General features: G+C 38.4%; 1 protein-coding gene across 2 annotated transcripts in view; it reads left to right on the top strand.

The window, feature by feature from the left end:
• Window positions 1-13047, top strand: part of LOC109431878 (dynein light chain Tctex-type) — a 34094-nt gene extending 21047 nt beyond the window's left edge. For both annotated transcript variants that reach the window (XM_029872019.2, XM_029872020.2), the window contains exon 3: window positions 12008-13047. In XM_029872019.2, coding sequence (XP_029727879.1) covers window positions 12008-12156 — 149 coding nt within the window. In that variant the 3' untranslated portion in view covers window positions 12157-13047. The remainder of the gene's footprint in view (window positions 1-12007) is intronic.
• Window positions 13048-13293: the final 246 nt, after the last annotated feature.

Genomic DNA, 13293 nt, shown 5'->3' with positions numbered 1-13293 from the left:
TTCAAGTGCAAGTCTTTGCTGATAAACAGGTGCTTAAATGAGATCGAATCCCTTCCCTTCTATTGTTCCTATATCAACCGAGCAAATCCTCCCCAAGCCAATCTAATTGCAGATCTTCCCTGCCTTAAGGTAATCCTCACCAATCTACCAAATTTACCCTTCCAAATTCGCCACTATCCATCCGCCGATCTCGTCCATCGATTCTTCGTGGAACAAACCGACAGGCCCAAAGTAGAAACAGACTACCCAAACTGCAACTGGCCCCGTGTGTGGACAAACATCTCGATTCGTAGCCTATTGTCTCAGCAGAAGTCGGCTCTATACATGTGGGCAAATCAGAAAGTACCGCATCGACGGCTGCTATTTAAAATGCGGAGGACGGATGGAGAACAATGCCTACACTGTGCGGAGCCCAGCGAGACTCTTCAACACAGGTTCTTTTTGTGCCCTAGAGTAAATAGGGCATGGAGAGTACTGCAACGCAAGCTGTCGACAATATCCGGTCGGCGGTCCTTTGTTTATGAGGAACTACTGCGACCCGCTCTTGAATGGACATCAGCAGCAACAAGATCGTTAATATTAAAAACTTTGGTTGATTACATCGCCTTCATTGATAATTCCAATAATAGGATAGATGTAGATGCTTTAAGGTTTACTCCAGAAGTCGGAGTTTAATTAATTATATGTAAATAGTTTTACTAAGCAATCGACAAATAAATCGTATAAAAAAAAATGATTGAAGAAACGGGGACAACCGTATCAACCGTTTCGTAATAAGGGGAATGAGTTATGGGTACATAATCTTTGGAAGTGGTGCAGCTAAGAAATTTAATATACACTCCAATGGTATGCCTTTTCCTGGGATGGGACATGAGATTTTAATCCTTGAAAAAATATTCACGTTCGATACATGAAAACATATCTCGCACTTAGTATACGGGCGTCTCAACAATGATCGATTTCTATTTGTCCACCCTACTTTCCATGTAAGCCTTATATGCTTTTCAGTTGGAGCGCCAACTACTGAGAGAATCTCGGTTGTTTGATTTTCATGTAAAAGTGACTTGATCTGGGATTAACTCCCAGAAGCAGTTGCTCTGGGGTTAACCCTCCAGTATAAAGACAAGTACATAATAAAATGCAGGTTGCAAATGTAGAATAAACAAACAGTTTATCCAAAATTTTGTATGACCTTACAAATTCTCATGTGATTATCAACGTCACAACTTGTGCTCAATAGAAAGGGTAAGAGATCCAATTATCTACGACCTGAGATTTGATGTGTTTCAAGAAATTTAAGGGGCACTTCATAACCTCCACGTTGCTACTGAAACCCCCTAAAACGCTAAAATACACCTGAAATCCTCTAAACCATCCTTAATCCTTCTGCAATCTCTTGAATCCACCTGAGACTCCTTGAAACGCTGACACTCCGTGGAACCCCCTTCAACCCGCTTAGACAACCTGAAATGCCCCTAAATCTCCCATGAAATCTCCTAGAGCATGCTATGACATCTCCTGAGCCCCCTTGCGATCCCCTGGCACGCCTCTGAGATCCCCTTAGATACCCATGAGACTCTCTGAAATCCTCTGAAATTCCCCTGAAACACCCTAGAAACCCCCTGAAAGCTCGGATGATTCCAGTTGAATCATCCTGAGGACACTTAAAATCCCTTAAAATCCCGTGAAACGCTCATAAAAACCCCATGGAACCATCTGAGAACCCTGAAACTCTCTGAGACTAGCTTTGATACCCCCCGATCAGGGTTGTTAACGTTAATCAACGATTAACGCCGTTAACGTTAATTTTCGTCCGAATCAACGTCAACGGCGTTGCGTTAATTTTCTAGCCAGTTAACGTTAACGTCAACGGAATGCGTTAAATTAACGTCAACGAATGCCGTTAATTTTGGCGTTAATTGATGTGATATGCTTTGTGTTCTGTGTGACACTTGAGGTTTTTTTTTCAATTTTTGGGTAGATTATTATTTGTGTTTGACAAGATTTTTTTTTCACTAGCAAGATTTTTTTTTTTTTGAACTTGTGCGCCGGCATTCGACCAACAGTGTCATAATTGAATCTATAGACGAGTGCACTGATGAACATTGAGTTCACTAAGCCTGAAAATTTTTGACAGAGATGCATTACCAAAATGCGCTGATATTTTTTTTTCTTTGATTTCTTACATGAATTTCCATTTAAAGTGATGCATATGCATAAAGGGTGACAATGGGTATTATCGGCAGGTTTGTTCTCTTCGTCATGGGGGGTTTTTGTCAGCCAAATTGCCTGAAACTTGGCCATATAATTCAGCTTAGTTGGGAAGGATTTGAGACCAACTCTGAGTTCAATAGGTTTCAAAAAACCCCCAAAGACGAAGAGAACAAAATGGTCGAGAATAGGTAATTTCCCCTACTTAATGCACAAGCTCATATTTTTGCAACTTCATCGCGAAAACTAGTTGCAATAAATTAAACAAATATTTAGCTGGGCAGAAGTTGTTGAGAGTCGACCCCGCTGTGGTGTCAAAATTCGCTGCCCGAGTGAACTTCCAGCGGGCGGTGCGCTCGTCTTCCACTGCACGAAATTATGCTGGCTTGCTTACTTTCACAGAAAATTTGACGTTTGAGAGGTGCCGTAACCGCTCAAACGTCAAATTTCGTGTGAGAGTAAGCAGGCCAGACTAAATTCTTGCAGTAATCCATTGAGTTGATCACAGTAGCCATCCATGCAAATGTCAAAAATTTCAATCTCATATATCTCATGATCCTGATTACTTAGAGAGTTGGTGTCTTCGGCAAAGTTGTATGGCTGGTCAAGGACTAATCGATAATAAGACTTATGTTTCCAAATTCCACCGCTAGGCGGTGCTAGTGAGCTAACAAATTTTGTTTTCCATATATATCAGGAAAATTTGCAAAAAATTGCAACTAGCGCCGCCTAGCTGCAGAAACTCGAACCAAACGATAATTATTCTGAAAGCCCTTGATCTATCAAACAATTTTGCCGAAGACACTATCTTTCTAAAAAATCAGAATGCTGAGATATGTGAAATGTAAAATTTGTACGCTCTCTAGCGCCGCCTAGCGGTGAAATCACGAATCATACGGGCCGTATTCTAAAAGCCCTTGACCAGCTGAACAACTTAGCCGAAGAAACCAACTCTCTAAGTAATCAGGATCCTGAGATATATGGGATGGAAATTTTGTCAGTGTTGCATCTGCTTGTCTAAGATATCACATAAATCACAGACAAATAGATGTGACACTAACGATATTTCAATCTCATCTATCTCATGATCCTGATTACTTAGAGAGTTGGTGTCTTCGGCTAAGTTGTTTGGCTGATCAAGAACTAACCGATAATAAGACTTAAGATTCAAAATTCCACCGCTAGGCGGCGCTAGAGAGCAAACAAATTTTAAATTTCGCATATCTCAGTATCCTAATTTTGTAGAAAGATGGTGTCTTCGGCAATATTGTTTGGTAGATCAAGGGCTTTCAGAATAATTACCGTTTGGTTCAAGTTTCTGCAGCTAGGCGGCGCTCGTTGCATTTTTTTGCAAATTTTCCTGATATATATGAAAAACAAAAATTTGTTAGCTCACTAGCACCGCCTAGCGGTGGAATTTTGAAACATAAGTCTTATTATCGGTTAGTCCTTGACCAGCCATACAACTTTGCCGAAGACACCAACTCTCTAAGTAATCAGGATCAAGAGATATATGAGATTGAAATATCGTTAGTGTCACATCTATTGGTCTGTGATTTATGTGATATCTTAGACAAGCAGATGAAACACTGACAAAATTTCCATCCCATATATCTCAGGATACTGATTACTAAGAGAATTGAATTGAGAACAATCTGAATTATGCGATTTTGCACACCTTTTTGACAAATTTACTGAAATTTTTGGTTGGACCCAAGTAGATTCACTTAAATGTACAGTCTAGTATCAATTAAATATGTACTACAATTAACGAAAAATTAACGGAGTCGTTAACGTTAAATCAACGCTCCGCGTTAACGTTAACGTTGATCAACGCTTCCAAAAAATCAACGGAAGAATCGTTGATCGTTACAATTAACGTTAACGAATTAACGAAACGGCGTTAATCGTTGATTAACGTTAACAACCCTGCCCCCGATACTCCCCGATAAAACCCCGAGATCCCCTCAAATGTCCCTGAAACATTCTCAACACCTGAAACCCGTTATATCCATAACCTCCTTCAAACTCCCCAGAAATTCCTTTGAAAGTCCACTAGAATACCCTGAGCCCCCTAAATGCTATGGGCTTGTTCCAAGAAACTTATGAATGTTTCATGGGATTCCCTAAAACGTTTGAAAAAGAAATCTCCGAAATCTCCTGAATACCTGCGACCCTCTGTTGCTCTTTCTTAAGACTCCCTAAGAAGTTTGCAAACTTTTAAGAGAAACTACTGGAGAAATCTGGCGAGAAACTCTAAGATAATCTCGAAAAGGAAAGTGCTATAGCTGTATACAGCTGTATACAGAAGTATCGCAAACATCTATGGAAAAAAATGGAAATTTTTCTCGGAACAGCACAAATATAAATCTGTGAAGGAATTTAAGATAATTTTGATAGTGTTTCGGGAGGAAATTTCCCGAGAAACTCTGGAAAACATTCTGCTTTTGCAGAAACCATGATAAATTCTCGAAGAAACTATGGTAAAAATCTCATGAAAAATTCTCAGAAATCCCGGGAAGCACGACGATAAATCCCAGAAAAAGCTCTGGAAGCAAATGGAGAAAAACCCCCGAATGGAGTCTTGGGAAAACTCCTGGAAAAATCTAGAAAGAAACTCCAACAAATCTTCAGGAATTCAAGGAAGAATTGCGAAAGATATCCCGTAAGGAATACAAGGAAGTATCCTGGGTAGAAGTTTGGAAGAAATCCTCAAAGCATATCACTAAAAAATCTAAAAAACGTAATACTCACTAGAAGAGTTCTTGAGATCACAAGTTTTCGCCATAGTTTACTAGTATCCATCGGATACCATAAGGTCCTCCAGTAACGGTTTTGTTTTGGGTTTACGTTTTCTTTTGAGCCGTTGGACTGTAATCATAGTAACGGCAAGCAGCTTTAACCCTTTGGAGCCGGAGGGGTCATATATGACCCCAACATAGAAACGGCTGTATAACTGCACCCATTCAATTAAACAGAATGGTGTCTTCGGCAAAGTTGTTGCAAATTGAGTCCTCTATTGGAATATTTGTATTTGAGCCCTCATTGATAACCTAGCACATCCTGAACACCATGAAATTTGGAAAAACGAAATAATTGACATACCAGTTGTTGTAAAAGCTGAACTTGGATGTGGGTTACGTTTATATGTATTAATTTAACCTTCGTCAAAAATATCAAATAGTGTTTTATATTCTGGGATTTTCTAGGTGTTCCAAACTGTTCTATAATAAAGTTCTTTAAATCAACAAGTATGTATTTTCGCCACAAATAATAGCATTGCATATCCTACTGGGATCCGTGATGCTCTTGACATGTCATTTGTGGACGCTATAGGGATATTCCAGGTCAGCCAAATTACCTTGGAGTTCAGGACTTCAGGTCTACACTCGTAACAGTATCCATATCTGTTATACTGAAACGCTGAAACCGCTGCATAATCAACCATAGTTACTGGAGCAATCTTAAGTCTACTAGCTTATTATAAACCTTTGGGACATTCAGAGTCGTCCAAACTGTTCTATAATGAAGTCCTTCAAGCCTACAAGAAAAAAATATGTGTTTTTGTCACAAATGATAGTATTGCATAATCTGCTGGAATCCGCAAAGCTCTTGAAATCTCAAATGGCATTTAGAGAAACTACAGGAAAATTCCAGCTCATCCAAACTACCTTGGAGTTCAGTACTTCAAGTCTATACTCGTAACAACAGCCATATCTGTTATACTGAGTAACGTTGCATATTTATCCAGGGTAACTAGACCAATCTGAAATCTACTTTTTTATTATAAACCTTTGTGACATTCAGGTTCGTCCAAACTATTTTATATTGAAGTCTTTCTTATGTGTTTTCGCCATTAATAATAGTATTGCATAATCTGCTGGGATCTGCGAAGCTCTGCAAATCTCAAATGTCATTTAGAGACACTATGAAAATGTTCCAGGTCAGCCAAACTGTCTTTGAGTTCAGAACTTCAGGTCTACACTCGTTACATCAGCTATATCTGACATACTGACATACGTTTCATAATAAATCGCGGTGACTGGACCATATTATAAACTTTTGGGACATTGAGGGTCGTCCAAACTATCCGAAGTTTAGCTCTTGATAGTAACAGTAGTTATTCCCACAATAAACTTCAAACTGTAATCTGTAATCCCCCTGGCATATTCTGGGATTCCAAACTGTCCTATATAGTCCTTCAAATCAACAAGAATACTTTCATGTATTTACGCCACAAATAATAGCATTGCATAACCTACTGGGATCCGTGAAGCTCTTGACATCTACAATGTCATTTGTGGACACTATAGGGATATTCCAGGTCAGCCAAACTAAATTGGAGTTCAAAACTTCAGGTCTACTCTAATACAGTATCCATACATATCTGTTATACTGAGTACCGCTGCATAATCAACAAGAGTTACTGGAGCATTCTGAAGTCTACTAGCTTATTATAAACCGTTGGTACATTCAGTTTCGTCCATATTATTCTATAATGAAGTTCTTCAGATCTACAAGAACAACTTTATGTCCTTTTGCCATAAATAATAGTATTGCATAATCATCTGGGATCCGCGAAGTTTTTGAAATCTCAAATGTCATTAAAAGACCCTAAAGGGATATTCCAGGTCAGCCAAACTAACTTGGAGCTCAGGACTTCAGGTCTACACTCGTAACAACGGCCATATCTGCTATACTGGGAACGTTGCGTATTTATCCGTGGTTACTGGACCAATCTGAAGTCTACTTTCATATTATAAACCTTTGGGACATTCAGGTTCGTGCAAACTATTCTATAATGAAGTCCTTCAAATCTACAAGAAAAACTTCCCGTTACAATTATTAGACCGAATGATTGTTTAATGCAGTGATCCTCAGCCTAACTGTATTTGCGGGCCAAAATTGGATTTTGAAAAGAGACTGCGGGCCGCAAATCATTCAAGAGTTTATTTTCAACAATTTTCAAAATTCAACACAAATTTTTTCCCCTATTTTTTTATCTTTTGAAAATATTGCACAAGAGCAAAGAACTGCACAACTTGGAGTTATCAGGATATTTTATTTCACTTGGAAAAATCCTAAAAAACAGGGTTTTCAAGACCGTAATATTTAAGGCTCAAATGAGAATCGCATATTCTCCAAAACTGAATATGCACTTTTCTCCAGAAAGACGAAAGAACGAACAAAACCAACGTGTCCGTTCTCATATTTTTTTTAATTTCTTTTTATTTGTGAATTTTAACTTAGGATAATTCTTCACACGATTCTCATAATTGACTAAACAAACAATCGGACATTCTTATTTTCTTCAACTTGTGGATCATTTTAAGAAAATGTGCATTTTTAGTTTTGGAACATTTGCCATTCTCAATTGAGCCTTAAGTTTTGTAGTTCTTGGTATTGCTAATGTTGAGCAATTTTTCAGACTTTAGTTACTTGAAAGTCATACTGAGAATAACAAGTAGCGATGGTGGCTAGAGCTAGAGCTGACTAGCCCCTTCAATATGGAAGTTCTAGAGACGAGTACGGAAATTTCCGAATGAAGTTGCTTATTGTAGCTTAGGGGTTTCTTAAAAAAAAAGTATATCGAACCCTTTATAAAAAAAGTGGAACAAGTTTTGCTACAAGTCTAAAATCCATGGCCGAAACTCATTATTTAAGCAAAACACACCGTTCTCAACAACAGCTTCGAATATTTTCGGAACAAAAAATCGGAAAAGTTGTCTTTTACAGCTTGTAAAACTTTAAAAAATCTTACTTCTTTTAAAAATTCTCCATGATATTGGCAAAATTTCAGTAGTTAACATTCATTCTCATGAAAGTTTTTAAAAATGGTGAAATTTCTGATTTTAATTATGGAATCTATGAGTGGGCCACTTTCTAATACATTTCAAAATCAGTTCGCGGGCCGCACAAAACCTGGTCGAGAGCCGCATACGGCCCGCGGGCCGCAGTTTGGTGACCACTGGTTTAATGTGTTATAAGTTTATTATTCGTGCGTTCTTTGTGATGTATGTATTATTTTAATTTTAATGCTCATTTATAGGGTTCTGAAAAAGTAGAGGCTCATGAAATGCAATCCCACTTTGATTGCCAACTTTCAGGCCATTTCGGGCAGCGGTCAAGTAGGGTAAAAGCACTAGACTTCGCCACTGCTCTAGTCGTCGTCCCTTTCATACAAATTCCATTTTTTATGTATGAAGAGTTAGTGGCGATGATTAGAGCAGAATTTTAGGGGGCGAAGTCTAGTGTTTTTACCCTACTAGAGATATAAACCTTTCCTTGCCACGGACTTCAAGTTATTGAGCTCAAGTATCGAACCCCGAGACGGGATGCCCGATTAGGACTAGTTTTCCTAGACAAAAACCAGCTATGAAAGCAGAAGCAACTAAAAGGCGAAATGCCATTCAAAACACTAATCCCAGGATGACAGATGGACCTAGAACAAATATGAAACCTCGTCGTCCTGTGATTGGAAGGTGTTATCAATCTGGATAACAGAGCACATTTATGTTTTGTGTTGTCTTTATTTGTGTATTAGTAAGATTCTATGTGTCATAACATATGTTAATCCTTTTTAATAATTTATTTTCTTTTATTTTTGTAACATGGCGCCCAACGCGGGGCCCTAGCATTTGTAGGGTTCCATATTGATTTTTTGGGATTCTTATGTATTTTTTATTGTTTTCTTATTTCCATAGATTCGTTCCGAGTGTTTTTTGCAATTACAGGGTTGTACAACAGCGCGGATTTCGCGAATTCCGCGGATTTCGCGATTTTCGCGGATTTGGCGCGGATTTACCCATGGAATTTGGCCCTCGCGCGGATTTGGCGCGGAAATGATTTTTGTAGTGTGTACAGCGAAATATTTGAATGATTATCGGCACTTGAATTAGAAATTATGAAAAGTAAATATTTGTTTAACCCTCCTAAGATGTTAGAATTTTTGCACCACGATAGCGTAGTGTACGTATCTGACTGGGTCATGTTGACCTTAACATCCTACTAATGAAGAATTTGGAGCAAGTTTTCCTTTTGGTTTACGGCAATCGTTTACGAATTTCATCAGCTCTTCAAAATATTTCTTTGAAGAAATTGTGTAACGATTCTTCCAATTCCATTGCGGGTATGATGTGCATCTTTATTCAACTTTCGAGTTCTCGTTTCTAAAAAAAAAATCAAATTTGTTTCTAGCAAATTCCTTCGAATTTCGACTGTTGGTTATGTTGGGAGGTATGGCGTTCAGTCTTTGGAGGAATAACTCAAAAATGGATTCTTAAGCTTTCATCCGACGTTTCGGTCGCTATATTGCGCCTTTTCTGGGAATTAACTATGCTCTGTATTATCGTAAGTATGAGCCCACTGCATAGTCCACATTCGTCCCAGACGTAACATATCGTGCGCCGCCGGCGGCGGTGTTCCTTTGAATGTAATATCCGAAAGATATCCGTTTATCGGAAGCCGAAAGGGTAATAGTAATCTGCCCGAGTTACTGGTACAATTTTGAAAGGCAGCTATATATTTTGAAGAGATTTCTAGATAAATTCCTAGATTATTTCGGGAAAAAATCTTTTGAAGGGTATCCTAGAGGAAACTGCTAGTAAAAACTTTGGCGAAAAACTCTGGGGGATCTCTGTCGGCATTTCTGGATATATTACTGCAGGAATTCTTGGAGAAACTCCTAAAAAATCCAGGAAAACCCTGTAGGAATTTCAAAGGACTCCAGCAAGTAAATCTTGAAAATTGTCAACATTGTCCTTCTAGGATTTTTCCAGTGATTATCCATTTTAAGGGACGTTTTCCTCTGGGCAGAGGCACAACCTTGTGATCAGCTTGATTGCTGTCAGGTCTCGGGGCTTAAATGTATCTTTATTCTACAGAGAAAGATGCACACACGTGGTGCCAAAAAGAACCGATACTTTTCGTGATCAAACGAAGAAGCGTCACGGCTCTTTTTTGTTGTTTTTGATATATTTGATTTCTATTTCCATAAGGAAGAAGGTTGTTACACAATTTATCCTTCTATTTTTTTAAAATTATTATTAACCAGGCTTCCAATATTGAAGACACAAGATCAATAATCACAAGAAGAGCTGTTTATGCTAGTTCACTGAATATTGTGCTTGATCGTCAAATTTGTTCATTTCGTGTGAAAATACGCAAAGGTAAATAATTTGCTGGGATCGAATCCCACTCCCGACAAACTCGCAAAAATGTGAGTTCTTCCTTCGGAAGGGAAGTAAAGCGTGGGTCCCGAGATGAACTAGCCTAGGGCTAAAAATCTCGTTAATACAGATAAAAAAAAGGTAAATAATGTTGATAATTTAATTAACAACACATTCTTTTACAGCTCAATTCGCAAAATCAATCTCCCTTTCCTCATCCTTAAGGCCATGCAAAACTTTAAAGCCACATGACTAAAGAGGTTGCAATACCTACTCCCAAATTCCACGGTGTATTATGGACGATGTGAGTTCTTGGACTTGCAGTGGAGACTTGGCCCCATGATCCCCTTGTGCATCAATAAAATAAAATAAGATTACTCATTTTAAGGGACGTTTTCTCAGGTTTTGCCAAGTATTCTCCTTGGAAAATTCCTCACTGAAGATTCATTCAAGAACTACTAAGACATTACTCAAAAAATGTTCGAAGTGATCTTATCTGGAACAACATTTGAAAAGGGCCCAAGAGGTCTTGTGTCTTTTTTCGAAAACGCTCCGTAGGGCATAACAGCAGCCCGCCCACGCAAATGAACACCGTTATCCGAAAGATCGATGTTTGCTCTATATTTTTGTGAATAAGCTAATGGAGGCTCAGGAGAGACGTGTGAAGTCATTGTTTACCAATGGTTGTATGCCCTTTTCAAATGTTGCTCCAGTTATGAGAATTTTTCATGAGTATCCTTCTCAAATTCATACTGGTTTCAAAAAATTCTTTTAAAAAAAAATGTCTCCAAAAATATTCAGTAATACTTAAAGAAAGCCAAGAAAGTTCCATTCTGTTTTTTTTTCAAAGATTTTTTTTCAGTTTCTTATAAAAATTTCTTCAGTTTTTTTTTAAATATTTTCCCACGAATACACTACCTAGTTCTTGGGATGTTTCTCCTGAGATTTTGTCTAGAAAATTCTTTTCAAAAATCGCCCAATGGATCTTTAAGAAATATTCTTGAAAAAAAAATAACGAAAGTTTTGCTGAAACGTCTTCAAACTCACTTTCAGAAAGCATGAGTTGCGTTGATTTACGAATCAAAAGTTTATTCTTCATCCAGCAGTCCATTCCAGTTTAATGGATTTAATAAATTTCTTCAATAATGTGAAGAAAGAACAAAAATACCTTCACGCTCTCGCGGATTTGGCGCGAATTTATTTCCAGTATCGCGCGGATTTGGCGCGGATTCAAATTCAGCTCGCGCGGATTTGGCGCGGATTTTTTCCCACCCTTCTCGTAACAACCCTGCAATTAAATGACAAAAATACGCGAAAACTTTACCATATGCATTCGTACAATGAAATGCTGTACAAGACCGCAGAAGCCATATAACCACAAACTATCATCAGATGAGATATAATGGAAGCCGCGCGTGGCTCCAAAACTCATTAAATTTGAGATTAAAAAGAAACTTTTTCCACCTTCACTTACCCACGGCTACAGGGCTTGTAATAACAACAGCATTGATATACGACGACGACCTTTCCCAGTCCGAACAGAAACCCCTCCGGGGGATGCCCGAATCATTATCGATATAATTATTTCTCTTCTATCTGTTCTTTTCGGTTCTCTTCCACCCCCACAGTCACCTGTATGATCATGCAGAAAAACGGTGCCGGACTGCACACGGCCAGCTCCTGCTTCTGGAACAACGAAACGGACGGTTCCTGCACGGTACGCTGGGAGAACAAGACGATGTACTGCATCGTGTCGGTGTTCGGACTGTCGATCTAGAAAGTTTAGCGCCGCACGTTTGTTCGGTGTCACTACCCGGAATGTTGCCTCCTTCTCGTCCGAGCGAAGAAAGAAAGGGAAGCGAAACCACATTGACTACATTGACTAGACGCTGACAAGCGGATTCGTAAGCTCCCACGTCCATTCTGGTGCGCATTCGCCAATTTAGCTGTTGGTATTTTTTTTTATTATGAATACTACATCACCATCACTATTTATATTCCAATTTGAGGGATGATTGGTTTTGATGTCTACACTTTTAGTTATCTCGTAAATTATTTAATATAATTACCATGTGGCCCTTGGAAGCGAAAATATATGTATAGCAAATGGGTTCTTTCCCATTCCATAAATTTACCAAAACCGAATATTCGATTGTTCTAAAAATATATATTTTTAAGTAAATTAAAACATGTTTTTCTCGTACCCCGCTTTATCCCATCAAAACAAAACAAAAAAAATCACCAGCTTCGATGTTCAGATATCGGTTCAAATACTTCGTAAATTGGCCGGCTCGGAGTGTAGCCTCCTTACTGAAGTATTTTCTTTATCAATAGCTTAACATCGTAGTTAGATTTTTCCAGTTGTTCCACGAACTTTGAAACCCGTAGACATAATTGTTGTAGAATCAGAAAATAACAAAATTGGGCCTTGGATATGATCGGATCAAGAAATCGACTAACAATTACCTAACTGATGATGCGAATGGAATTTGAGAGTGTAAGACGCGACGCGCAAATTTAGGAACCAGTATGAAGGATGGTTTTGTGGTCACCGCTGCACTTGAGTTATTTGCTGTTATCAACGAAATATTGCAGGGCAGCGAGCGTGGAAGAATTGTGTGCGTTAATGTTGGAATAAAATCTAGAATGTAAGATTTAACGAATAGAATGGGAGTGTCTCTATTATTGCTAGATCCGAAAGTTCCGTATCATAAATGATTGGCTTTTTTTGAACAACAGTTATGATTTTAATCAATTACAAATAAAATACGGTGGGGCGGGGCAAGATGGGTCACCTAAGGATGGATCACCACAATTTTGGAAATACAAATCGTATTGGTTTGTATTCGTCTGCTACTCTTTGATACACTAGTTAGCTATGCTAAAATACGATAAAAAGTTCATTAAATGCAAA

This window comes from Aedes albopictus, chromosome 3 (assembly GCF_035046485.1).
Source record: "Aedes albopictus strain Foshan chromosome 3, AalbF5, whole genome shotgun sequence".
Lineage (NCBI taxonomy): Eukaryota > Metazoa > Arthropoda > Insecta > Diptera > Culicidae > Aedes > Aedes albopictus.
This window is presented reverse-complemented; position numbering and strand designations above follow the sequence as displayed.